This window comes from Pseudomassariella vexata (genome assembly GCF_002105095.1).
Source record: "Pseudomassariella vexata strain CBS 129021 chromosome Unknown BCR38scaffold_3, whole genome shotgun sequence".
Taxonomy (NCBI): Eukaryota; Fungi; Ascomycota; class Sordariomycetes; order Amphisphaeriales; family Pseudomassariaceae; genus Pseudomassariella; species Pseudomassariella vexata.
Window position 1 is genome coordinate 1,404,929 of NW_024467958.1, and position 26,192 is coordinate 1,431,120.

The 26,192-nt window shown below is 48.7% G+C and overlaps 5 protein-coding genes across 5 annotated transcripts; 2 read left to right on the forward strand and 3 right to left on the reverse strand.

Annotated features, from left to right (window-relative positions):
• Positions 1-563: 563 nt before the first annotated feature.
• BCR38DRAFT_482032 (uncharacterized protein) lies at positions 564-2,367 on the reverse strand (the record flags this gene model as incomplete). The annotated part of the gene is made up of 3 exons (XM_040863451.1): positions 564-833; positions 1,365-2,307; positions 2,357-2,367. 3 exons carry the CDS (start codon positions 2,365-2,367, stop codon positions 564-566), a joined length of 1,224 nt encoding a protein of 407 aa, XP_040718833.1.
• A 1,975-nt stretch (positions 2,368-4,342) lies between these two features.
• On the reverse strand, positions 4,343-8,218 carry BCR38DRAFT_463975 (SNF2 family domain-containing protein). Its single transcript, XM_040862654.1, has 3 exons — positions 7,018-8,218; positions 4,761-6,971; positions 4,343-4,707 (listed from the first exon to the last, which is right to left on the reverse strand). Exons 1-3 carry the CDS (start codon positions 8,121-8,123, stop codon positions 4,626-4,628), a joined length of 3,399 nt encoding a protein of 1,132 aa, XP_040718834.1. The 5' UTR covers positions 8,124-8,218; the 3' UTR covers positions 4,343-4,625.
• Positions 8,219-8,308: 90 nt separating this feature from the next.
• Positions 8,309-9,829, forward strand: BCR38DRAFT_386184 (Squalene/phytoene synthase). The gene is made up of 2 exons (XM_040857484.1): positions 8,309-8,541; positions 8,594-9,829. Exons 1-2 carry the CDS (start codon positions 8,414-8,416, stop codon positions 9,567-9,569), a joined length of 1,104 nt encoding a protein of 367 aa, XP_040718835.1. The 5' UTR covers positions 8,309-8,413; the 3' UTR covers positions 9,570-9,829.
• Positions 9,830-11,317: 1,488 nt separating this feature from the next.
• On the reverse strand, positions 11,318-14,810 carry BCR38DRAFT_363053 (uncharacterized protein). Its single transcript, XM_040857197.1, has 3 exons — positions 14,241-14,810; positions 13,382-14,173; positions 11,318-13,325 (listed from the first exon to the last, which is right to left on the reverse strand). The coding sequence occupies exons 1-3, from the start codon at positions 14,349-14,351 to the stop codon at positions 11,742-11,744; spliced, it is 2,487 nt and encodes an 828-aa protein (XP_040718836.1). The 5' UTR covers positions 14,352-14,810; the 3' UTR covers positions 11,318-11,741.
• Positions 14,811-24,625: 9,815 nt separating this feature from the next.
• BCR38DRAFT_482038 (uncharacterized protein) lies at positions 24,626-25,232 on the forward strand (the record flags this gene model as incomplete). Its single annotated transcript, XM_040863452.1, has 3 exons — positions 24,626-24,734; positions 24,794-24,980; positions 25,139-25,232. 3 exons carry the CDS (start codon positions 24,626-24,628, stop codon positions 25,230-25,232), a joined length of 390 nt encoding a protein of 129 aa, XP_040718837.1.
• Between the last annotated feature and the right edge of the window lie 960 nt (positions 25,233-26,192).

The following is a 26,192-nucleotide window of genomic DNA, read 5'->3' on the forward strand; positions in this document are numbered from 1 at the left end:
GTGTGCTGGCAAAAATAGTAACGAGATCTTGTTACAATAGGCTAACCACATAAACTCGACGTTGTCGTGAGCGATATGACCATCTAATATCATTTTATTATTATTATTAAATACGCCGTAGGCTCGAAGCCCCTGGTACCTCTGCTAGTACTCCCGTATGTCAAACCGTGCCCTAATGGCTGGACTAAATACATACGCTGCGTCGTCGGTTCGCCCTATTGGCGACTGCGTTGCGTTCACTACCATACTACGTTGGTTCTCAACCTACCAACAAAGTCCCCCCTGAGAAGATCGATGCTATCTGGACCTTGAAGCTGTCCGACCCGTCCCTAGCAGCCACCTTACAATAGTCCCACTAACTACTGGTTCTCCTGTTGCCGTTGCGAGGTCTCTGCGAGAGTATAGTGGCCGTGGTGCGATAGCGGCCCGTAATCGTTCCCTCGGTCCTTCCAACAGCCCGCAAAAGAGGATTACGTGCTCTGCCGTCTCAGGGGCGTCGCCACAGCGGCATAGCGGTGAGTACACGCCAAAAGCCCCTGTCTTGAAGAAGAAGGCTGCTAGTCCTATTTTTCCGTCCTGATCTGGCACAGCGTAGACGCCTCCAGTCGGTTCAGGCCGAAATACTTGCCCCCTTTCGGTATCTGCATCGAAGGGCCCTCCGGTTCCTCAACGATGGCGCGTCGCTGGCGATCGTGATGCTCTGCTCCGCTGAGCCATCTCTTCCTCCAGTGGCCGAGGAGGGCAGCCGGGACCTCCTTTTCCTCGCTCATCCACTCGGAGCCCCGGGCCTCCTTCTCCACAGTGTACCCTGCCGGTCGGAGTAGCTGCGACGCCTGCATCTAATATCAAGAGCCGCTGCTCGTCGGGATCAACTGGTTGTGTACGAGGTATAAAGATATCACGAAGCCATCGAACGGCGATATCTGTACTGATCCAACCGTTAGACGAATAAGTATATTGCCAATCAGGTATATCGTCGCAATCGTTAAACCATTTCCCTAGATAGCTTCATCGACGCGATTGACGCGTCAGAATGGCTGAGGCCATCGCCGAGTCGTAATTGGAGGGTAGAGCGTGGAACGCCCCATCGGAGGGAAGCCTGGCGCTGGGATATCCCTTGATTGATATCGTTGAGAGCGCCTTGAATCGAATTTTCTGAATATCGAGGCATTGTATAATAATAGCCAATACCGACGATAATCTGTTGTGCCGAAGGTTGTTTGTTGTAGTTGGCAGATTAGGTGGCCGGAAAGGTGGGGTTGTACGTTACAAATGCGCTTTATTGATCAGAAAATATCTAGCTATAGTGGCGGTCCTGACTTACCATCTTCGCCAGTATATCCACTTCTTGTCTAGTCGATTACAATCGCGCTCTCATTCCCCGTAACAATCAGTTCTTCACCAGACTCATCCTCAACGCTACTAGCATAGTCCCTATTTTCTGCAGACTTGAAGTCGTTCTCGCCTGTCGTAGGAATCTTGACATGAGGAGAAAGTGGTGACGAATTGCGAGAGCAGACGGGCTCCGAGCCCTGGCCATCCTTGGATGAATCCACCCATCTACTGCTTCCTAAATGACGAGAAGAGTCTATTGGAATCAGAGTTTCTGAGAAGGCAGCCAGTTCGGTGTAATCCTGGGCTTCGTGGATGAGGCGGATTCTAGCTAAGTCTTGGTTGATAGACTCCTCGAGCCGGTCGGCGAGAAGTCGAACCTTCTCCTGTATGTGCTCAGCCTGTGTCTCCTCGGCCGAAACACGCAAGTCTTGAAGTCGGCTGCGAGTCTCTTCCAAATCTCCTTCGAGGAGGCGGAAAGAGGGTGCAAGCTCGTTCATAGTCGCGGTAATGGAACCGGATTGGCTGCTGTCGTTCTGGTCTTGGCCTCGGAATCGGCCGGCCACCTTTCGGGCGAATGCCGGTACATCGGTATAAGAGGCTGAGCTCGATGTACTACGATTCCAAGAACGAGAGGATGTCGATGAGCTGCCAAAATGACAGCATGGCCGTGGGTATTCGCCATGCGCTTCGGGTAGGTCGACTTGGCTCCATGAACTGGCGGAGCTAATAGGGGATTCTACTGAGGACCACAGTATGATCTCGGCAATTTGCTCTCTAATCCAACGGACTTCTTCGGCGAGAGTTGCGAATGACTCATTCATGCTGTGCAAGTATCCAATGAGCATCTGCTCTTGTGTAGGTCCGACATAGAAGCCTGCAGTGTGAAATCTGGGATCGTAAGGGACAGCTGATGGTCGCATATCGCCGACGGCCAGTTCTACTCGCCTGTATGCTGGGTATTGGTAGTAGAGGCTGCGAAAACTTTAGTGGAGGTACTGCTCAAATGTGAATGAGAACTTACTAAGGGTTCATCTTTGCTACTGCTTGATAGTAAAATCTAACTATCCTGAAATATTCCAGATGCAGGGGAGGTGGATTTGACTGTTACTTATAGTTTTGAGTTCGGGGTAAATGATTCCCTATCCCTAATTAATGTCATGAGTGACTAGTATCGAGACACGATCACAAAGTTCGGTGTCACTTCTCCTACTTGTCGTCAATTTATCATTGAAAACTGCGATAGTGGCTTGCTTTGAATAGACAGAATATCTTATATCTACAAAACACAAGGAACAAGCTAGCTTGCCGGTAATATCTACAGTAATTCAAATCTATGTGCACTTCTGCTGTTCTGTTGATTGCTGCTACTTTGAACTCCTTCACTTTTTATTAGTCTAGGGTCCTAGTTTTGTGGCTGGCTGTGATTCCGGCTTGCGGATGATTAGTTGTCCTTACTCACTTACTCGGCAAACTGATGATTGGGATAGTGGTTGTTAGAAGTGATTCACTACAGTAGAAGAACAGCAGTCATGTTTGTTTATCTAAAACACATTGACTGACTAATCACAATTCCCCAAAGTAGGCAATCATCATTGCCCTCTCACTCTTACCAGTTCCATTTCATCTTCCCTGCTACCCTTAAATGTCGTTCGAAGGCATAGATTCGTTGATGAAGTCCGCTATGAACTCCGATTTGCAATGCATATAGGAGGAACGTAGATAAGTCGGTAAGACCCGAAGTTCCAGTCCCAATTGTTAATTAAGTTTTTAATACAGGTCCACATGACATGTTTCCTTCACGAAATTGTTGAGGTTCACCATATTATAGCATGGTCCTGGTAGATGGGTGTAGCAGGCAGTCAGCAATCGACATCTATCTGAGCAGGGATGGCGAAGCGGACTTGCCATGCGATACATCGAGATTTTGTACTCTTTTTTCCGGAGAAACGATGGCAATCGTTTAATCCCATACAACTAAAGAATGATGTTCATAAACTGGTGTATGCTAGTGATGAACTCCTTCACGCCAAAACCTATCATAGAAAGACTGCCCAGTTGGAAACGCCGTACCGACTAGAGGCGACGACTTGGATTTGTAAGCATGTAATTACTTTGTTCCACTTCGTATGATGGCTCCGATTATATAATTATAGGTCATTATGTGGAAAGATCTACGCTCAGCAGACGTGAGTTATGACATAGGCTTGTGTTATTTGACAACTCGGGCATTTCCAAGTCTAAACTAAAGTCCACAAGCCTCACAATGCGAATATGCGGGTTGGCAGGATCATGACAATCACTCTTGAATTATTTTGCAGAGCTATAAATGCAAGAAAAATAGTCACCACTATATATGTTGCTAGTTTATCAATACCCTTGGTACCGCAGAGTTGTGTATGCCTAAACTACAAGTACTCTTCACATCCTTCCGCAACTCAAAATGGGAGCCTGGGTCTCCTGACTCGTCCACGAGAATCCAATCACGTTCCAGAACGCCCCCCAAATATGTTGATGTAGCACCGAAATTCGACGAACTTGCCCTATTGGCAGTGCAGGGCGCCCAATTTGAGTTCGCATACCCGTATGGCCCCGGCGCAAACTGCACATGCCTGCTACATACACGTCGGTTGGGTTTGGGATCGTAGTTCCAACTGCCAGAAAGATGAATTGTGGGAAGCAGGGACTGGACCCTCGGGGGCCGGTTTAGGAGACGGCCGAATCCCTGCGTGGCGAAGTGAAAAGGTACTGGGTGTTTAAGGCGGACGGGGCGACCACGGCGTTGAGATCGTTACCTATGTAGGAGATATCAACTATATAGGGTTGAGGGTCGTCGAAGATAGATTGGGCAGAGTTGGCACTGTTGTACCATAATGTCTAGTCTTGTTGACATGCTGGAGTTGTCGCAAGAAAAATGCGCTGCCTGGTGGTTTCGGTCGCGGAGACAAGTTTGTCACTAAAAATCAAGCGCGATAGATGGTTTTCTGCCTTCCGGGTTAATGTAATTCTAGATTGTGTCGTTTCGTGGATCAAACCCGAACGTACTCGAGAAAAAGAGGCTGGGGCGAGCTAGTGATGTTGTTGGTTTGTTGATATAAATACGAATGTTACAGGTCTCAATGACATGACCTCTTCATTCAGCCCTAGCTCTGCGTCACACAAGCGATGAAGAGGACCTCTCGATCCTAAAGGGATAGAGTGCCTATAATACATGCCCCTTGTATCGTTATTCACTTCCCGTCTATATGTCGCCATGACTCCGGTAAAAAATGCTTGGTGTATCATTCACTCGTTCAGCTGCTCAGGAGCTCCTTGATATCCTCAATTCTTTGCAGCCTCTTCTCCTCGTCAGTCATCATACCCAGGGATGTAGCACTAGCAAGCAAGTTAGCACAACGGTCTTCGTATTCAAGTCTGTCGTGACCCACATAAACTTTTTTCTGTCTTGGACCTTCAGCATCTTTTCTTCCACACTGTCCTTCACAATAAATCGGTAAACCTTAACTTCATCTTCCTGGCCCATGCGATGAACACGGTCGATGGCCTGGGCTTCAACCGCGAAACTCCACCAAGGATCCATCATGAACACGCGCTTAGCTGACGTCAGGTTCAGGCCGACACCACCAGCGCGTAGACTGAGTAGCAAAATGGTGAACTGATCTGCTTCACGGAACTCGGCAAGGACGGCAGCACGTGCCTTCTGAGCCATGGATCCGTCAAGGCGTAGGAACTTCATGTTGGCTCGGGACAAAGCAGGTTCAATGAGCGAAATGAAAGATGTGAACTGGCTGAATACGACCGTCTTCATGAGCGGATGCTCCTTGCGCATTTCCCGCAAGTATTTGACCAAGGATACTACCTTAGACGAGGATTGACTTACGCCCAAGCGTTGGAGGCTGATCCTCGGATTCGGGCGGGAGGCATCTGGTTCATCATCGTGACGCACAACCTCAAAAAGGTCGCGGGCGTTGATCGGCTCGCGACAATTAAAGCATTTGGGCACTTCATGCCGATCGGTACTATGCTTCATGCAGTCAAGCAAACATTTCTTGCACGCCGAGTGCCAACATCCTGTGACCGTTTGCTCAATCATGGGCTCCTCAGAGCAGATCGGACATTCGTTGACAGCCTCGTCGCGAATTTGCTGCAGGACATGAGCGCCGAATGTGTTGGCATCCCTTTCGTCATCGGTGGCCGCAGTGAATCGCTCAATCAAAGATTGAAGGTCCATGTCATCAGCCAGCCCAGCGACCGCATCCGCTTCAGCTCCAGCGACCTCCTCATCAGCAACGAGTTCCTGATTTCTGACGAGGGTTGGATGGCAGCACGACTGTCTCAGACGCAGGAGCTGGGCGAATATGGTTGCATATGCCTTCATGACTGTCCCCCTCTCAACATTGGCGGATAAGGTACGCTTGGCCTTGGTAAAGATGTGGTCATATACATCGCGTTCTGGCTGGGACAGCTCGATGTTCACGATCTCGACACTTTTGGGCGGAAGGGCCACCAGCGGCTTCCCATCAGGGGTCTTCATATCCTTCGTCCGTCTCAGGACCAGTGGTTCTAAGACAGTCTGGACCACATCTAAGGCACGCATGAAATCCTTGGACTCGAATGGAACGGTGATGAAAGTACGCCAAAAGGAGAAGTTATTCCAAGGTTCTACCCTGAGGAAGCGAACCAAGCTGAAAAGGTCCTCCAACCGATTCACAATAGGAGTGCCGGTAAGTACCCAGCGGTGTTCTGCAGATAACTCGTAGCATGCTTTTGCTGTCTTAGACTGCCGGTTCTTGATTGTGTGTGCTTCATCAAGTATGATGCGGAAGAAGTTGAGTGAAAAAATGCCGCGATGGGAGTCCCTGTTCTCGTCCTTAGCTGCAGTCTGGTTGAACTCGGAAAGAATGACTCCATAACTGGTTATTACAACGTCCGGAGCGGAGGCGATGTTCGCCTCGCAGCACAGAGTCTGCAGGTCATTGCTCTTCTCGTTTCCATAATAGACGATTGACTTCAAAGTCCCCTCTTTGGATGCGTTCTCTGCTTCGCTCTGCCACTGCGCCAGCAATGACATCGGCGCAACCACTAACGTTGTTCTTGGTGCCGATACAACACCCGCAAATTTTACGGGTAGTCGGGGCAATTTATTGATCGACCGAGACGGCTGCGGCGCTTGCAGGACTGCCTGTGACTTGTGTGAATGGACCAGGCTAAGCATTTGGATCGTTTTGCCTAGACCCATCTCATCTGCGAGAATACCCCCGAGGCAATGCTGTTCTTGAACCGGGAAGTACAAGGACATCTCTCCCGAGTACGGATTAACATAGAAGCTTGGTTGGCCTTCAACTTGCAACACGTCTTTGTCGTCAACATCTTTGGTAGGCCACAAGTACTCCTCCCAGAGCGGATTCATGGATGGCTCGCGGGGTTCGTTCCTCTGATCCTTCTCTTTCGACAGCATCCAGTGCAGCGCCTGTTTCTGATAATGACGAAGCGTCATGACGAATGTATCAGGCGGCTCTGCTTCTGGCGTGTCGAAATCAAAGGACTGCGCTTTGCGGTATAGCGCGTCAAGCTGGTCTTGCTCCAGCTCTTCGCCATCTTCCGCATCTTCTGATGGAGGTGAAGATCCCTGAGCATCACTACAACATGTTAGAAAAGGTAACCAAGTACGGTAAGTTTACCTACCGGTTGTTTGAATTTGTGGCTTCCTTTTCCTTCTTTTCGGCTGCTTTGGCTGCTTCAAGAAGACCTTGACGTCCTTGCTTCGCCGCAGTCTCATTACTCCTTGTGGGTAGAAGATTGACCTCGTGGAATAACCTTACTATTGCTACCTGGCGCAGTCGTAGCTCACGCTCCTCTGCAGACTCCTTCTGTTCAAATAGGTTGGCAGCCCTGTTGCCCGCTGGCTTGAAGCCTGTATTCTGAAAAGCAGTCTTCTGCAGATAGCATCTCAGTTGCAAGAAGACCGTGTCATTGGTCCGCAGCCTTTCCGGTGCGTAAACACAAACACCCTCGAACTTGCAGACTTTCTGATCAATTAGTGAGGAAACCCAGTTGGCTGTATCCTTCGCAAGTCTTCCGATTTCCGTGCCGCTCGAGTCGGTGAAGCGTACTATTACATCAACACGTCTCGCTGAAGAGGCATAGACGCGTGGTGCAAGGGGCGGAGCCCCAAGCTTTCCCTTCTTCTTAAGCATTAAGGGTTGCGAAGGTTGAATCTTCTGACGCTCAATTTTGACAATATCTCCATGTTTTAACATGTTTGTGCCACTTCTGGTGGACCAGCCTTCCACACCAAAGGCCCCGATATAGCGCGATTCGGGCACCGATGGACGAGTAGGGACATTGGGTATATCTATGTCGGGACCTGGAGACACGATACTGCTGATTGACTGGGGAAGAGTCGGCTGAGTCGATGGCTCCGAAGTAGCTTGCTTCTTCAACTTCTTCCAAGTTCCGTCGAAGTACATATTGACTGCGCGCTCAAGGTTGTCGCCACAGCTCCTTTGGATGATGCTCAGAACATCAGGGCTTACTTTGTCACCCACAAAGCTCTCAAAAGTCTCCTGATCAAAACCCGCTGGCTTCTGCTCGCTGGGATCCTCGGCTCTGGCACCATTGTTTTCGGGATTCGAGGTATCGTTGGCAATCTTCTCTGCTAAGGGTGAGCGCAGCGGGCCAGACAAAGAGCTAGACACGCCCAAGTTGCTGATGCTACCATCGTCGTCTTCTGCATCTGCAAAGAACCGTCGCCTCTTTGCGGGCGGTTCCCCAGAGTCGAACCAGCTCATCGTCACGAGAAAACGACTACAGGGACGGTGGCAAGTGTTTGAGTCGAGGAAAGGCAGAATTTCGAGATTGTGACGCGATGAGCTCTGTCAAGACGCGACGATCAATCGCGAAATCATGTGTCCGAAATGGAGAAAGTGGGGCTAGATTTTCTTTGACGCGCTGAGTAGAAGGTGCACCTCGGTGATGTCAGAGCAAAGCGCCAGTTCAAAATTGAGGCGTTCAAGACTGTCTTCTGGGAATAACTGTCAACTCCACCGGTATGGGTCATTTCTCATAATTGTCTTTGTCCATGTATTGTGCCAGGACTGCACGTCGCGGCCTGCAATGGCTCAGCATCATTGCGCAACCATCGAGAAGGAGCTACATCACAGACGCTGAAGTAGCTGAAGCACGACAGTATTGCGTAGAGCAATTGAGGTAGTACTCCTATGTTTCGTTTACCAGGAGTTAGCGAGGCTAACAGAACCAGAAAGTCAGATTACGATTCATACCTTATTCGAAATTTCGTCCCGAGATTTCGCCAGGATGCCTACGATGCGCTTCGAGCCTTCAACCTTGAATTAGTGCGATTACCCGAGCTCGTATCGAATCCCACCGTGGGACAGATGAGGATGCAGTTCTGGCGAGATGCTGTCAACAACACCTGTGCCGGTCGACCACCGAAGGAGCCCATCATGATCCTGCTTCATAAAGTCCTGACTGGGCTTAAGGAGACATATACTGATCACAGTCCGAATTCTATCAAATTCTGGATGTTGAGGATCATCAACACGCGGGAGAAGTATATGGACAATCGTCCTTTCACCAGCATGGGCGCATTGGAGGAGTATGCCGAGAACACATATTCAACCTTGATGTATTCGACTCTGGCTGCTTTGCCCATCCAATCCATGCATGTCGACCATCTCGCAAGTCACATCGGTAAGGCCTGTGGCATCGTTGCCGTTCTGAGAGGCATTCCTATATTGGCTTCACCGGGGCCGCCCATCAAGTCACCCCATGGAAACGAAGTTGGTGGAGGAAGAAGTCCTGTTCTGCTTCTCCCCTTGGATGTCATGACCGAGGTGGGGCTCAGAGAAGAGGATGTGTACCGATATGGTCCACAAGCAGAGGGATTCCAAGATGCTGTTTTCAAAGTAGCTACTAGGGCAAACGATCACCTCATCACTGCCAGGGAAATGTTGAAAAATGTCCAAGCTGGAGAGGACCCAGGCCATGAGTATGAGCATCAGGGGGAAGCCGAGCACAACTATGTGGATGATGAGCTCGAGAGTGACCAAACAAATAGAGATCTCCGACAAGGCTTTGGTGTCTTACTTGAGGGCGTACCAGCTGGCGATTATTTGTCAAGACTGGAGGCTACCAACTTTGACCCATTTGCTGTGCGGAGTAGTTGGAAGCTGCCGTGGAAGATCTGGAGATCTATGAAGACGCATCAAATATGAAACAGTTGGATCATATTAACAAATTTCGCAGTGTATGTAAATCTGTAGGACACTTGTAGTATTCATGACAACTGTGAACAACTTGCCCGTGTCGCCCTGATAACATTGGAATGCGAGACCCATGAACAGGGCATTTGTTGCCGAATCTCGCCGGGTCCATCGCTCCGTCTATACTATGCTACCGCGTGTACGCCCAGTTACGCGACTCCCATGTACCTCTCCAGTCATGTTTGCAATAGAGGAAAAGACGTGAGAGCTAGAAACAAAGCGGATGTTCAACGGAAAAAAAAGAAGAAGAAAAACCAGCGCACCTCGGTGGAAAAGTTATATCTTTCTACATCGGTTTACCCCACATTATTTTATGCTACAATAACGGGGTATCCCATCACATGAGTGCAACATTGATCTTGTCTACATATGTGGATCCAAATCAGAGGATCTGATTGGCTACATCATTGCTCTTAAGCAACATTTCGTAGCTTCGGAAATAGCTGAGCTTTCTAGAAAAAACACCATCAAAAGAGATCTGAACCACACAACTGACTTGGCACGAAATCAATCCTGATATTCGTGACTTGAGTCCTGTGAGGTCAGATCGACCAGGATACACACATAGGGGGACTGTGGCCCAGTTTTAGTGGGTAGGGACCTCCAGGGGTAACTTTCCGGGTAACGCCGCTTGCCATTTCAAGGGTCAAGCCATCCACGAGGAAATTGCATACATTACAAATCCCCTCGATCGCTGGATACCATCTACATCGAGAAAGGGGTCAAGTACAAGCTCTTGCCAACATTGCGACCTTTCTTTACCCAGAAACAACCGGTGCTGCACGACGCGCGGCGTTCCATACCGTAAGGGTTACCACCTGCGTGGACCGCTTGGAATAGGTATGTATCCAACCATTCCGTCAGTGAACATCGTAAAAAGCAATTTTAACCAATTATAATGCGAAATGATTAGCAAATATCACTCTTGACTGCTCTGGCAAGTTGATTCGGTCTTCCGCTTTATGTGCCGAGCCTGCCAAGATATTCCAGTGACAGCAATCTCACAAAGATCTTTAAGTCATTGCCGTGTCACTGCATCGTCCTAATGGAGGACATAGACGCAGTGGCACTTAAACGTGACAAGGAAGACGACCGCGAGTCGGTTAGAGGATTGCCGCATTCCCGATGTACCTTTCCAGGCTCACTCAACGTTCTTGATGTTGTTGACTCGAAGGAAGGCCGCATCGTGGTCATGACCTCTAATCATCCTGACCAGCTGGACGAATTGCTCGTGAGACCCGGCCGCATTTATACGATGTTGCTAATTTCCTACTTGTGGCAGCAAGATACTCAATACAGGTTCCTGCAGACATATCCTACGGATGAACAAATGCTCGCTGAAGAGATCGATGTACAACAGCTTACCGTTGCATTTAGCAGGCGCATTTCTGGAAATACGTTCACGTGGGCGGGGGTTCAAGAATACCTTCTTTAGCACTTCAAGTCTCCCTAGACTGCTGCAGACGGCTCCTCAATCTAGATGGACATCTGGAGGGCGTATACCGGGATTCTGATGGTACTAGGCGTTTGTATCCATTGATATGATACGGTGATGCGTTGTAGTCGAATATCATTGATATTCGACTACAACAATGATGAAAATGTCACGCCATGTAAAATATCAATCAAATGTCAGGTGATTTTTCTCACTGATATTCGACTACAACAATGATAAAAATGTCACGCCATGCAAAATATCAATCAAATGTCAGGTGGTTTTTCTCACTGATATTCGACTACAACAATGATGAAGATGCCACGCCATGCAAAATATCAATCAAATGTCAGGTGGTTTTTCTCACTGATATTCGACTACAACAATGATGAAGATGCCACGCCATGCAAAATATCAATCAAATGTCAGGTGGTTTTTCTTGCGAACATGGTATAATATGCAATGTATTACGCGAGGGATGCTACATAGAGCTAAAGGTAGGCAAAGGGAATTTTCAAAAGCAACTGGTATAAAACGTTTTCGGTGTGCTTTCACTGTCGCCAAATAGGCCGTCGCCGTCCTGGGTATAACCGTCGTGTTTACTCTCCGATCAATCCAATTTACTCTCCGCCATTGTGCTCATAGTCTGGACAATCAAACCCACTTATATTCCCCGTAGGATGACTCTCCTAAATTGTGATAGTGTTGCCGTTCGGGGAAACACTTCCATTCAATGGCTTAGTGAACTGGGTTCCGTTGGCCGTGTTATCATTGATAACCGGATCACTCGTGGTACGTGACTTGTGAGTAATGGTTGGGGCACGAGGAATATCAGTGCTCTTCGCAGCGTTGCCAATCGAAAAAACGGGACTTTCCCACTTCTCGCCCTTACTCGCGAGTTCTTTATACTCCGTAGCTTTAGAGCTAATTCCACCCGGGAGTTTGATGTTGGGAAAGATGCTGTCGTTTTGAGTCATGGCATAGTTGATCTTCTTGTCCGCAACGACAGCCTCAGCCTTCTCCTTGCCTTGCAACATTCGCTTCTGGAGCGCAGTGACGTAGCGTTTATAAATGTTGGGCGCATTCTCAGGATTCTGTTGAGCCTCCTCAAGCGCTCGGTCTGCTTCCAGCTTGACCTGGTACATGAGCTCGTCGAACTGGGCGAACTGTTCCTTAAGCTGCTTCTCGGCCACTTTCTGGATGGCAGGGCGGAGCACCTTAAGCATGATGGGTTTGAAAATACCAAAGAGTGCCTTGTGGTTGGACTTAACCAATTTGATCTTGAGGTGTTTCACATCAACATCCACCTTGTCAACCTTCAGGAAGTGTTGCTTGTCGTTCTCATCAGCGGTGGAAAGCTTCATGCGGAAAGAGAAGCCTTCACCACCCATAAAGATGTTGGCAACACCAGTATCGGTAATGGATGGGAAACCTTGCTTACGCTTGACGTAGAAACTCACGTCGCGTAAATCCATCTGTATCCCACTGACCTTCACATCGATAGCGTTATTGTTCTTGCCAGTGATCTTCTTACGTCCCCAGCGCCAGTAGTGATCACTGGTGAGCTCTAACACATTGGGCATGAAGTTGTCGCTTTCCAACACCAGGTTTTCAACCACAGCATCAATTTGGGGATCCGAATACTCAATGCGAGGAATGGGGATGTAGGCAACATTCTCGAACGCCGCCGGCAAGATGATGTCGGTAAGATCCTTCACCAAATGTGGCTTGAAGGTGGGCTTCCCACTGGCATCGTTGCCCAGGTCATTGAACAGCTTCTGCAGCGATTGAGTCAAAGCTTTGTTTGCCAAGTCTTCGTCGAATTGAGTGGCCAGGAACTTGAGCTCATCAAGAATATGATCGGTGTGGTTTTTGTACCTGTCACGCAATAGATAATTTCCGTGATCATACAATTTGTTCCACTCCTGCGTAGACGCAGATTCCATGATGTAACCCTGCTCCTGAAGGCATCGGCGAATGTATGTGTTCATCGACTTGAACCAGTTCTTAAGCTCCGGATCCCTATCGGCGTCCGCGTAAATTGTGTTGATGGATGACCAGAGATCATCACTAGATGTACCGTTGGCGAATCTCTCAATCAGAGTCTTAAGATCGGCCTCGGCCTGACCCAACGCCAATCTCGCTTCCTTCACGGTACCAGTACCACCGGAAGTAAGCTCTTTGCCGTGGCCACCATACAGCTCCGCAAGGTCTAGTAAAGTAGCTATTGCCTGCTGGTAGTCCGGGTGCTGCTGGCATTCGAGGACCATTTTCTACAAAGTCATCAGTGAGATTTCAACGTGGTTTTTCGGGCATCATGACCACATACCTTCAGACGCCAGATGGTCTGTTCGCGGCGCTCCTGGGGCATCTTCTGGGCAAGGTATTCCTTTGTACGAGCCCGGTATTCAGCTGCCCTTTTCTTGGCAGAGTCCTTCATTTCCTTGGTCTGCTCCTGGACGTCATTCGGGACATTCTGCTTGACTTGCTGGGTAGCACTGTTCTGCGCTGTCTCAACACCAGCTTGGGCATCCACGGCCGACGCGTTCGACTGGGCAGCGTTGATACTGGCATCGGCAACAGCCTCGGCGTCCTTCTTCACATCGCCTTTGTAAACATTCTGCAACTGCGACTTAAGAGTGGCTTTGGAAAGATCGGGGGCATCGTGCCACGTGTTGTCATCAGCGGGCTTGTCAATCTGTGCAAGTTTTTCCTCGGATGGCTTTACACGGGTGGCAGCGTTGGCAGCAGCATCACCAGCCATGTCACGGAGAAGGATAGTAGCGTCATTAAGCAGCTTTCGGAACTGGCCGTTGGTAATAAGCAACGTGCCTAAAGTCCGCAGACCCTCCCGTGCCTTGTCGCCATGTTGTTTCACTGTCTCTTTGGCGAGCGGGACATCGGGTGTGTTGACACTCTTCGCGTCGAATTGCGACGTTTGCCAGATAAAGTCCTGCAAGAGGTTTCCCTCGTTTTTGGAAAGAAGGAGAATTTGAGCTTGCTTCACCACGTTCTTGAAGTCGACAATGAGGGATTGGCCTTCGGCTGAAAGTTTGGGAGAAGGCGATGAGATGGCCTTGGAGGCGAGGAAGCTGTTCAGAGCGACGTCGATCTGGTCATTCTAAAGGAATAATTGGTGAGCGGGGTTCTCCAGCCAAAAACCTGCCCAAAGTGTTGGATTTACATACCGATGGGACCTTGCCGTTCTGAAATGCGTTGATGATACCGTAGACCTGAAGCTTACGGTTGACATCTGCCTCCTTCACCTTCACGTCGGTTGGTTTATTGACTGAAGCCATGCCTGCGGTTAATGGGGGTATCTCTGGTTGTTATGCTAATTGCGAGAGCAGGCAATGTGGGTTGAGTAGGGATGAGTAGGGAATCGAAAATTAGTCAACGTTCAGGTCGACGGGGGTATCACAAAGAAAATACTTGGGTATATGATATTGGCGCGCGGTCTGATCGAGTCGCGACGAGGATGGATGCAGAAGAAAAGATTTCTTCAACAATGGCACGAAGAAGAGGGGGTTTTGGTGTTTATAGGTCTGTGTGACATGAAAGGGAGCTCTGATAGTTGATCAATAATTTGTTGGCTGGGCGGGTAGCTGTAGGTAGCGTCGACTGGCTTTGATCTGCGCTGGGTGTCTAAATCTTGGTTCACATTGGGGTGGTGACGTGAAAATCTAGGTTACAGTACGTCATAGTCGCGAGGAAAGTGCTACGGTGCTCAAGTGGTTACTGGCTTGTTGGTCTGGGCCATCTGGCATGCGCTGGCCCTAGCTTGGTTTGAGAGAGGACTGCGCGCGACGTTGCTATGCCGATTGCCGTCAACGGCCAAATCAATTTGATGCAAGAACGTTCCGTCAAAACAATTTGCATTGCCGCGAACTCCGCATGTAAGGCTTGCCAGGGTAATTGGGCCCAATGGAGCTGGCGCTTGAAGGTTGAAGCTCTTGTGTAGAGTTGAAAAGCGATCCATGTAATTGCAGGGTGGTGGCCATTGGTAGAAGCTGCGGCAATTGCTAGAGTGGGGCCCACGCTATCGAGCTTGGCACAGGGCCAGGGGACAGGGTTGACTTGGTTGCCAAAAAATATCTTGATTCTGAACCCACTTCAGCTGCATCATGAAATTCCCAATCTCATTCTATCGAGGGGCGAACACGGGAGGGGCGAACACGGGAGGGACAACATGCTGCAACTACAGCAGCAAGCGTTTCACAATTCTAGTTATGTCATCGAAACACGCCAATTGCCTCATTGGTAGCTTCGACGCTCCTTGCCTTGCTTTTAGAGATTGTGTCTGGGTCACTGGTTCAAATGCTTGCCCAAAGGCGTTGCAAGAAATTTCTGTGTTTCTGTCTCCAATGCCGATATGGAACACGTACAAGCGATAGGTATGACACGCTAGCGTTTTCATGCAAGACTACCTTGCTCACGACCGCTTAGGCTACTTTTGTCATTGAGCTCTTGACCGACGTCCTTTTTTTTCAAGGACTTTTCGCGACCCACGCAGATCTCAGCTGCTACTCAGCTCGGAGCTCCAGCTCCAACAAGCAGTCGAACTTTCTCCAGTCTATGACGTCGTTGCTGCCCGTTCTGCAGACACCAGCCAATATAGTCACGAATGGCAAGCCACCGATCACGATCAAAGCGTGGAACAATGGGCGCTTCGTCGTTCCAGCAACCCAAATGCTGCCAAATTTCGCGACAAGACAGATGGAAGCAAAACTTGCGAGGATGGCGCCGCCAATCTCGATGCCAAATTATAGATTGGACAACGGTAGCAGCACAACCCTGACACCCTCCAATCTTGGAAGATCTGGCAGGCGCCAGTAGCAAAACGGAATAAGTGATGCATGCTATCTCAGAGCAATGTCTCCAAAACTATGTGCCTGTACAACCGCGCATGAGGTGAATCTGACGTGCGGGAGAGAAGCAATTTGCCAGGGATTGCTTGCCAGAATTGATGCGAGATTCATTCGATCTACGTAAGGTTCAGGAGCTTATTTCATTCGCCGGGTCCCACTTGAACACACCATCACCCACGACTATCTCCACTGTTTGGTTATCCGATAGTAGCTGCTAAAGGATGCAATCAGACCTTGTCCTTGCCCACCCAACTTACCAATATCAGATATCAATTACAGGACTACATCGAACAGTCAGTAGCGGAAGCAAAGCACGTCGCTATGAATAAGGCGGCCATGGAAGCAAATTGTGGACAACTGGCCTCTAGGCCTATGCCTATTATTCAAGATAACATCTCAGCAAAACAGTGGTACAATGCTACTCAGGTGGTTAAGAAGCAACGCTATATTACCTATCGGTACCCTTATGCAAATTAAAAGGTTCTACATGGAAGGATCAACCCCACTCATGTGCTCGGATGGCTGATTCCAGCAGACGGGCTTACGAAGCCGTTGAACCACGTTGGACACACTCATTTCGTTCAGACGGTTCATTTCCATGATTTCTGAAAGAAACACTACTGTTGACGACGGCCCTGACAGCCAAGTGTGAACAGCTACGGGAAACAATTGATGATTACTTTTCATTGTGTGCATATTCATTGAATGATTATATGCTTCTCCCCGCATTTCATAAAGACGATATTTATGGAATAATCTGCAGAAAGCCCCAACCTCCTGCTGACAGTGTTAAGAAAACTTTGGAGGCTGCTACGGCTGGCCTCAGCAACAAGTAGCCCTGTCGGAGACTACGCTAGCCGGCACTCGCATCTTAAACCGTATCAGCATAAAACCCAATCAGCACACCTCACGATCCTGGAATGCTCTTTCTATCTGTTCAAGATTCCTAACAACAGGACAAGGCTAGATCTGATAAAATTCAGAGAAAGATGTGGAAATAAAAGTCCCAAAAGACTAGCGCAAGCTGCTTAACAAGGTCTCAAGCTCGGCGATAGGAAAACAACAACAGAGAAACATTCAAGCGCTCATAATTGCAGAAGGACTCCAACAATGAAAAGTATGGCATATATGGACCGTCGGCCCGCACTAGCCTTTGAACCCAAAAGCTGTTTCCTTCTTTCCAGCTACGACAGCCAGTTGACAGGGTGTTAAACCCTGTGCCCTAATCCTCTGGTGTATTGGTTACTGTTATGCTTCGACGTGATCATCACTTTCAAAATCCGAAGCCAAGCATAATTTTCTGTAATCAAGGCCCTTATGTTCATCCTCACTCTTTTGACTAGAGAGATAGGGATGCATTCCATTCGATGCTTTGTTATAGCTTGCAAAACGTCTATGTGAAGCATGCACAAAGTGGGGCTTATGTGGAGGACTACCGGGCTCCCGAGATTTATGTCAACGAGCAATGGTTTATGGGATCTGACGGCAAAATCCCTGTATATACCAGCCTGAAAGACATGAAAACGGAACTTGGGGTTTTTCTTTTTTTTCTTTTCTTTTTTCAAGTCTATAGGCGGCATAGACGGACGTTTTGGGTTTGAACACCCTGCTCCTTGGTGCGTACTTCCCAGTCCACTACTAACAGCCGTTGTGGCGTAGAAGCCATCACAGTGATCAGAATTGCGCTTTATGCTTAGCAGATTCGAATAGTTGAAGCCGTAGAAGTCGTCCTCCCAGTAGGGCCTCATGGGGTTAGCCTCGTGGAGGTAGGAGCCACCAAGCTTGCTAGACGGCACAATCCCATGCCAGGGGTCGAGAACAGTGTTCATGAGCTCGGCTTTAGTAGCGGCCATCTGTTGAGGTGTCTGGTTTTCAGAGAAGAGCACGCCGGTTTGACGGTGTTGTCCACGTCGAACGGGTTCTGTAGCATGACGTTGAAGCTCGTGATACCGTGTCCCAGCTTGCTAACCTTGCGGATATCGTTAAGAGACGCCGTCAGGCTCTCAGGATTTTACAGATCTTGCGGGGGAAAAGGCGGCTCCCCTCGGTATCGATAAGCATGGCGACGACAAACTCGTCGTCGGGTCAGGTCACAGTCCAGCCCTCATAGAACGTGTCAAAGTGCTTTAGTTCTTTGGTATAGTGGATATAGGACTCGGTAAGCCGGTCGAAGAAGGGCTTCATCACCTCATTAAAGGATTCAATCGAGGTTTTAGGGCCATTTATCGACACACAGGATTTTAGTCTGGAATAATGGCTTGGCCGACTGACCGAGAAAAGCCGGGGAATAACATACTATTGGCTCACTCGCCAAACTAAAATCAGAGCTGTTGTAGCCGGAATAGTTACGACGGATGTTGATGTATCTGTAGAAACCGGCGTCAGTGCAGTGCTCAAAATTCTCAAAGTATGCTCGCACGCCCTCCCGGAATGCCTCATTGCTAACTTCAGCAAATGTCTGGAATGTGATTCGTTTTCAGTTGAATTTGAGGTTAGAGTCTAATGATAACTGCAATATCACCGTTAGCCAGCCGCAAGAACAATGTCAGACTAGTTGGACAACTCAGGCTCCTATTAGAGACTGAAGCCAACAGAAGAACAGCACATACTAGACATCACGACTCCATAAATGCCGCCGCCGACACCACCACGAATGGCTCAGAAAAGGTCAGGGTGGGATTTCGCGGTAGCCATCACATACTGGCCATCTGCCGTCACGACTCCAATAGCTAAAACGTGATCTGCGGTCATGCCAAATAGACTGGATAGTGGGAAATACCTCCACCAGAGAATTATCCACCAGCAAAGCCGACGCTCTAGTTATGGGTCAACACAGTTCTATGGGCCGGTATAATTTATATTTGGGTTTGGAAAAGAAAACTCACAACGCACATTCCTCCAACGAAACATGCGACATTCTCGTAGGCAGTCCGGTAGACATCAAGGAATCTCACGCCCGAGCCTGCATGGATTGCCTTACCAGTGAAATTGCCAAGCCTGTACTCGGATATGTACTCGAAACTCTTTAGATGGTAAGTCTAGATGATGAGCGCACCGGCCCAGCCGATTTACCAAGGTAATCGTGGCCAGTGTTCTTGATAACGATGCATAGGCCCTTGTTACGCCGAAGTTGACAGCGAGTTTGATCGGAGATGTCGGTGGCACTGACGTCAGGAGCAGAATAAGCGCCAATAGAGCAAGTCGAGTTGCTCGCCTTCTCAGTTGGGTCACACATCCTCTCCTCCCACATTGGCCACATGGCAGATTTTGGATCATTCATACTAGTGGCATCGTTAACAGCCGTCGTTTTAGATGACACTGCTAGGCGTCTATTGGTATGAATTATTGTGTGTAGGGACTTGTCTAGTTGGCGATGAGGGTCTCGCATTTCTCAGCATCGTATGAACCTCAATACTGGTTGTGTGAAGGTCAACCCTCGCAGACTCACTACAACCAGGTGACTTACAGCTGGAACACCTGCCATGGCAGTGCCAGATGGGAAGCCAATCATAACCCCTGCAGGAGCCCCGCCAAGCGTGGACGACTTAGTCGCGCTCCCTCAAACCTAAGTTTGTGATCTTCTTTCCTTCGCTCCTTAGAGTAGAATCTTGGTCGATAGCACCTAATCGAGGTCTCTACCAATGCGATGCAACCCAGGTCGTCACAGGTTGCACGATGCTGCAATAGTAACGGATTTAATAAGCGCGCCGATTAAGGCGATGTCACCCGCCAACACCTTGCACTCGTCACTGCTAATAGTCAGTCCGCTGGTGTCGAAGGCGAATAGATTGACATACTTGATTGGGACACGCCTAATGGTGTCAGCGGTTAGCCTCACTTTCTCGCGCTCAAACAGAGGAACACCGGTAGGACCGAAGGTGGGCTTGCCACAGGTATGTCGAGCTAGAAGGCTGACACCTAATGAAAGCGGGGAATAGCTTTTTTATACTCATTCGAGGCGAGATGAAGGGTGGAGGTTTGTCTGATTGCTATTTGCTGCGATATCAAACGAATTAAAAGCTCGGAGAGCGGTTACTCAACACTGCGAGTAATAACAAATTTTGGAAAGCAAAATTGTTCGTATTCCCAAAGCGTGTCGGTGATTCCGCTGATATGTAATATTTCGCAGTGCCTCCGGGTAGTCTGTGGCGCCCACAAAGCGACGCCGGTTCGCCACCTGGAAGCAGAAGCAGCAATCCCGCCACTAGACCTCTATCTTAGTGCCCGGGCTGCTAAGTTTGAAGAACGGCTACGGCTTAGCGGGAAGAGAAATCTGCTTCGCAGCGCGAGCGCTAAAGCGTCACATATACTCCGGCAGGATAGGCCGGCGAAGAGGAAGCAGGCGTCGCAGCTACTCCGACCGGCAGGGTACACTATGGAGAAGGAGGCCCGGGGCTCCGAGTGGATGAGTGAGGAAAAGGAGGTCCCGGCTGCCCTCTTCGGACACTGGAGGAAGAGATGGCTCACCGGAGCAGAGCATCACGATCGCCAGCGACGCGCCATCGCTGAGGAACCGGAGGGCCCTTCGATGCAGATACCGAAAGGGGGCAAGTATTTCGGCCTGAACCGACTGGAGGCGTCTACGCTGTGCCAGATCAGGACGGAAAAAATAGGACTAGCAGCCTTCTTATTCAAGACAGGGGCTTTTGGCGTGTACTCGCCGCTATGCCGCTGTGGCGATGCCCCTGAGACGGCAGAGCACGTAATCCTCTTTTGCGGGCTGTTGGAAGGACCGAGGGAACGATTACGGGCCGCCATCGCACCACGGCCACTATACTCTCGCAGAGACCTCGCAACGGCAACAGGAGAACCAGTAGTTAGTGGGACTATTGTAAGGTGGCTGCTAGGGACGGGTCGGACAGCTTCAAGGCCCAGATAGCATCGATCTTCTCAGGGGGGACTTTGTTGGTAGGTTGAGAACCAACGTAGTATGGTAGTGAACGCAACGCAGTCGCCAATAGGGCGAACCGACGACGCAGCGTATGTATTTAGTCCAGCCATTAGGGCACGGTTTGACATACGGGAGTACTAGTAGAGGTACTGGGGGCTTCGAGCCTACAGCGTATTTAATAATAATAAAAAGAATTATTTACACATAATTCCGTACATATTGAAGCTATTTATACCGTAGTTATACCATTATGTAGCTATTGTTATGGAGTTTAAGAATATTGACATCTCTTGACTGTACGACCACTTCGTGTGACTACAGCGGCCGGCAAATCATCGGCCGTAGCCTCTGATTCTGATGAATCAACCCCTTCATCCTCAACTTCCACAACTTTCCCATTATTGGCTGGTTCTTGACGGTTATTAGGGGGTATAGGCTCCCCTGCAGCTAGTGCTTCTGATACTGTTATAAAACGGCGATTCGGATTCGGCAGTGACTTGCGCTTTTTACCCCTTTTCAAGCGGTCTAGTTCCTCCTGTATGTAACGAAACCTCTAATAGTCTAGCTGCGTAAACCACTAAAGAGTCTGTAAGGGTTTGTGCTAGTAAGTAAGTCCTGCTGCGGAGTCCTTTAGCAATAATATCGGGGTCTGACGTATGGAGTATCGGGCTCTGGGTAACTGGGAATAGAGTCGTCAAGGCAGTTTGCCTCACCAATGGGTTAGATTGATCACTGAAGTAGAGACTGTCTATCTATGAAATGCCTGGGAGTCCTGTCCCTTATATGCCCATCTCTCCTTCACTGATCCCCACTTGGTTGATTGATTGATTGATTGATTGAAATTTAACGTCTCATCACGTGAGACGTGCCGGGCGCAGTGCCGGCATGGTCTATGCTAGTCGAATCTATGTTACAGGGGACTGTCTTCATCTAACATTCCTGTTCAGTGCGATGGGCAGATCTCAGTAAAGAAATTGGTCTCCTCCGCCCATTGACAAAACAAACGAGCTCCCTTGGCCGTGCCTAGGAGGGAATCTATACTATTCTTGGCCATATGCGCTTTTAGATGACCGGGCGTGATCCCCACTTGGATATGTTGGTTGTCCAACATATCCAACATATCCACCCCTGTAGATCACGTGACCTATCGGTCCTTTCCTTCCTCCGATGTGGGGTCCCGTGATCCTAGCGTTTGTATCCACCTAGCCTGCCGACGGGCCTGTAATGTTGTTTCAGGGCCAACGGTTCGTAACACTGTAATGCCGTAGCCTTAGTGCGTTCGGCTACCAACTCTGCCTCTAAGGCTTCAACCCCCTTGGCAACCTTCTGTAGCCTATAGCGGCTATGTGGGCTTGACTTGTTCGCAAAGTTGCGGATTTGACGGCTCGTACAGGGTGTAGAATCACTGTCAAGTCCAGGGGCTTGTGGCGGCGGTGGAGTGCCCCTTTTATCAACATCTACCTGGGTTTCTGGATGCCGTAGTGCCTTGGCCCTTGAAATTGGCCAATTTCCAGTAGTTCTCCAGCCATATTTAATTACCTTATCGGTTATAGCCTTGCGTGCAGTACTATAACCCGGATAAAGTTGACTTTATCAACTGGCGCCGCATTCGTCATTCTATCCAATTTACTGACTTCTGCCCTATAGGCCGACTTCAATACGTTAAAGGGGCCATTTCAATTTGGCTGTAAGCCATGGGAAGTGTGTGCCGGTAAGTAACAACAGTATACATTGGACATAAAGCACGTAGTCATCCACTCATCCTATATAGCCCAGTTAGTACAGTTATACTGCAATAACTAGAAGACTTACAGAGGCGTGGGATCCATGGCCATCTAGTATAATTAGCCTAGCATCAGAGGGGTCTGCTGGCTGCGTCTGAGGCAAGTATACGTCAATAAGCCACTGATGGCCTATATGGTTGTCTGTCCAGCCATTTGGTGACGTTATATAGCGTCAGTGGGGACAGATCTCTCGGAATTGGTCAATGAACCACTGTTTTTGGAGCTCTTTGCCCTTAAACACTATACCTGGCTCTAGAAGGCGGCCATCGGCTGTAGTGGCTTCAATAAAGGTAGTCCAACTACGGCCCTGTGAGCTCTTAATTATAGCCTTCTGTTGGGCGTCAGAACTCCCCAATACGAGCCCGTCAAGGCCTATAGTATAGTAATTAGCATAGATAATTGCCTAAGAGACTAATAGATAGTTACAAAAGCCAGCCATTATGCCTCCCTTATCGACATTAACTGTATTTTCTGGCTTAATCCAGCCGTATTCTCTCTCACGGATATAAAAGTACCAATGTACGGCTTTTGGTGTAAACGAGTTGAATCGAGCTGTCTCCTGCTTTCTACCCATCTTGGTACGAATTTCTGGATGTCTAGAGACAAATCGGTTCAGCCAATTCTTCCCTAATTCGTTGGTATCCCCCTGTTGAGCCAGAAGTGTAGAAACGCAAGCGCGTACGTGATTGTGCGTAGGGGCATATCCCAAGGACTCTTGTCTGATGATCCAGTCGACTATACGGCTTTCTTGGGCTATAGAAACCCGCTTTCTGGTCGGTATAGGGTTGTCTGGCCACCCTTTGCCTTTGATTCTGTCGGAAAGGGTCTGCTGCGGCACTCTATGCTTCTGGGCGGATTTGTACTGCGACAGGCCATTATCGGTAACATCTAGAATAGCCTCAGCTATCTGGTCCTCTGTCCAGCTACGGCGCGGCATTTTGGTGTACTGAAGCGTAGTACTTATAGAATAATAGTCAGAGGGGCATCGTGGCCTCAAAAGTAGTAGAATCAGAATTTTACGGCTGCCGGAGCTCCGTAGTACCGATGTGGAGTATCGTGTAACCTTTATAAAAATCCTAAATTGAAAACTCTATTCAATTCGCTATTTATTCGTGCAATCGGCTTGGAAATAGCTTCAATTTCTATTAAGATCCATATAATTGAAGTTGAAGTAATTATAGTGTAGGTGCTGCTAATTTGGTTACCGGTGGGGTGGTGGGGGATGGTATTTGATAGTTTTGTCATTTTTCCGCATGCAGGAACTTTCCGTGGTATCCAGCGTGGATATCTGAGTCAAGAAACTGAATTGCAACGGTAGTAGACCCGGAATATTTACCCAGGAACAGGATTTAACGACAGCCCTGTAGTATTGGGATAGACTGCGAACAATTCGTTACTCCCGAATTTCCCCCCCTCATACCGTAGTTCCCACATCTAGGAAGGTCGAAGCTCATCTTTGGGCTGGTTATATTGGGAAAAATACTGGAAGCTTCCCAGCTCATTTCTGTCCAAGTCATATTGTTCAGAAAAGCAATGGATGACGTTACCTCTCAGATTAACGCCTGACCGAGGTGTCATAGCTGTAAGGGCCATGGTACCACCAAAGCATACCTATTACCCCCTATCCCTGTGTATTATGGGTACGAGATACCGAAAACCAATGTGGCTAGCGGTTAGAAACAACAGTTGCTGTGGTCCATTTTATGTGATAAAGTCATCAAAACACGCTTCTAGCTCCGCACTGCATTTTACATAAGAGGAACTTTCGGGACGAGTACGAATCACACAGTTTCATCCACGGAGACGGATGTCGTAACGCAAGCGGATATTATGTATAGAGAGTGGTTCATGGGGAAATTACACTTTGCACCTGCTCTGCTGTGGCCATGTAACATCATTCAAGACACCCAAGGTTCATCACACGGTTCTATAAAGACTGAGGACATGGCCAAACCCTAAGCTACTATTATCATCGACTCGTTCATGCTAGCATACCCAATTACTCTCTGAATCTTAGCAAAACATCAATAATGACTCGTCTGATCCACGTGCTCCTAACAGCAGTTCTGCTGCGCGAAGAGCTTGCCGCACCTGCCGTGGAGTCTCCAGGTGATTTGATCAAGCCAACTCACTCTGAAGGTGAGTAAAGATCTTGGTTCTCCGTGAATTTCGCCTGTTATACAGCTAATGCGTACCAGGCTCCAAGCCGACGGGGAAAGGCACCCCTACGACACCTTCATTGCCTCCTTTTACCATTCCGACTGGAAAAGGAAAGTCCACGCCGACCGGCAAGGGAAAGTCTTCACCGACCGGCAAGGGCAAATCGACGCCGACTGGCAAGGGGTGGCCGACGGGGAAGTCTACTTCTCCACAATTCGCTATTCCGTAAGAAATTCCACAATGATTCCAATTTTGTCCTCTTCCGTCTCAGAAGTAGATGTTTCCCCGGTGTACGCCTTCGCAAAGCCCCACCCGACTTTCAGGTCTCGTTGGCTTTTTGTCATTCGCCCGTCAACACTGATTGCTGATTTCCATACGTGAAGCACTGGAAAGGGCAAAGGAAAGCCCACATTGACTCTCACCGGCAAATGGCCAGGTCCCACGGGTGGCTTCGGTATTCCACCTACTGAGGATTAGAGGTCCCGAAAACGTCCAAAAATGCAATCTGCTCGTCTCAATGAGCCAGGGGCGGAATGGCTGGCAGGTTTCAGAGAGATATACTGCAGCTGCAGTTCACTTCTTTTAATCTTTCATCACGATCACGAATTATTGATGTGCATCAGCTTATGGGTTTGCCCCAGTAATCAGACAAAACATGCACATATTAATACAGAAAACTCTATTTGAGGGAATAAGCCACTCCTGAACCCATGAAATGGTTTGCCTGTGTTAATTTGAACCAATGTGTGAGATGATTCGATGCTGCCCCTTTTGTAGAAATTACTGCTTCGAGATGTAGGCGCGGCTTCATGTAGATTTTGTTGTATCTTAAGGAATCCTGTGATATGGTGCTGACTTAGCTAAATTAAACTTGCCCCTGGGAACCATGCGCAACATACGTAATACCTGCTGTGAATCATTACATCCGCGAAACGGTGTCTGGCAAAACACAGTCTCGGGACAGTGACACAAGTACGGTCGCGATCCTGATTACCCGGGCGAGAATGTAACGACGCACACTTCAGGGTAACTTTCCCTGCATAATTAGTTCCCAAGATGAATTCGCAATTTTTAGGAGGGCAACGTAAGCTAGGATCAGTATCATGAGAAATTGCTTAAGTATGGTGTAATAATACAAGCTGCAATCGCGAAATGTATTATCACACTAGCTTTGGTGAAAACACGACTCCCTGACGAAATTTGAGGCACTCCTCAAATCAAGCAATAGGAGACGGAAGCGTCTGCCTCCTGATTACGTAGTGGATGGACACAGGTTAATCAACTGATGTCATCAGGGCATGCCATTACGGCATAGCACAATCGTGATGTCAACTTGTCTCAGTGCAGCCACGAAAACACGGGACTAGAGTTCAATAGAAGAGGAATACGAACAACAGGCTGCATTTAAATTCACTTGGATATCCTAGGTGGTTGGAT

Bases quoted from the DNA above. Each gene is read 5' to 3' on its own strand.
- BCR38DRAFT_386184 (XM_040857484.1), top strand. From the start codon at position 8,414: ATGTATTGTGCCAGGACTGCACGTCGCGGCCTGCAATGGCTCAGCATC. The intron at 8,542-8,593 runs GTAGTACTCCTA...TAACAGAACCAG, and splicing joins TATTGCGTAGAGCAATTGAG to AAAGTCAGATTACGATTCAT.
- BCR38DRAFT_363053 (XM_040857197.1), bottom strand. From the start codon at position 14,351: ATGGCTTCAGTCAATAAACCAACCGACGTGAAGGTGAAGGAGGCAGAT. The intron at 14,174-14,240 runs GTATGTAAATCC...TTATTCCTTTAG, and splicing joins AGAACGGCAAGGTCCCATCG to AATGACCAGATCGACGTCGC. The intron at 13,326-13,381 runs GTATGTGGTCAT...ATGACTTTGTAG, and splicing joins AGACCATCTGGCGTCTGAAG to AAAATGGTCCTCGAATGCCA.
- BCR38DRAFT_463975 (XM_040862654.1), bottom strand. From the start codon at position 8,123: ATGAGCTGGTTCGACTCTGGGGAACCGCCCGCAAAGAGGCGACGGTTC. The intron at 6,972-7,017 runs GTAGGTAAACTT...AACATGTTGTAG, and splicing joins GCCACAAATTCAAACAACCG to TGATGCTCAGGGATCTTCAC. The intron at 4,708-4,760 runs GTGGGTCACGAC...CTTGCTTGCTAG, and splicing joins CAAGACAGAAAAAAGTTTAT to TGCTACATCCCTGGGTATGA.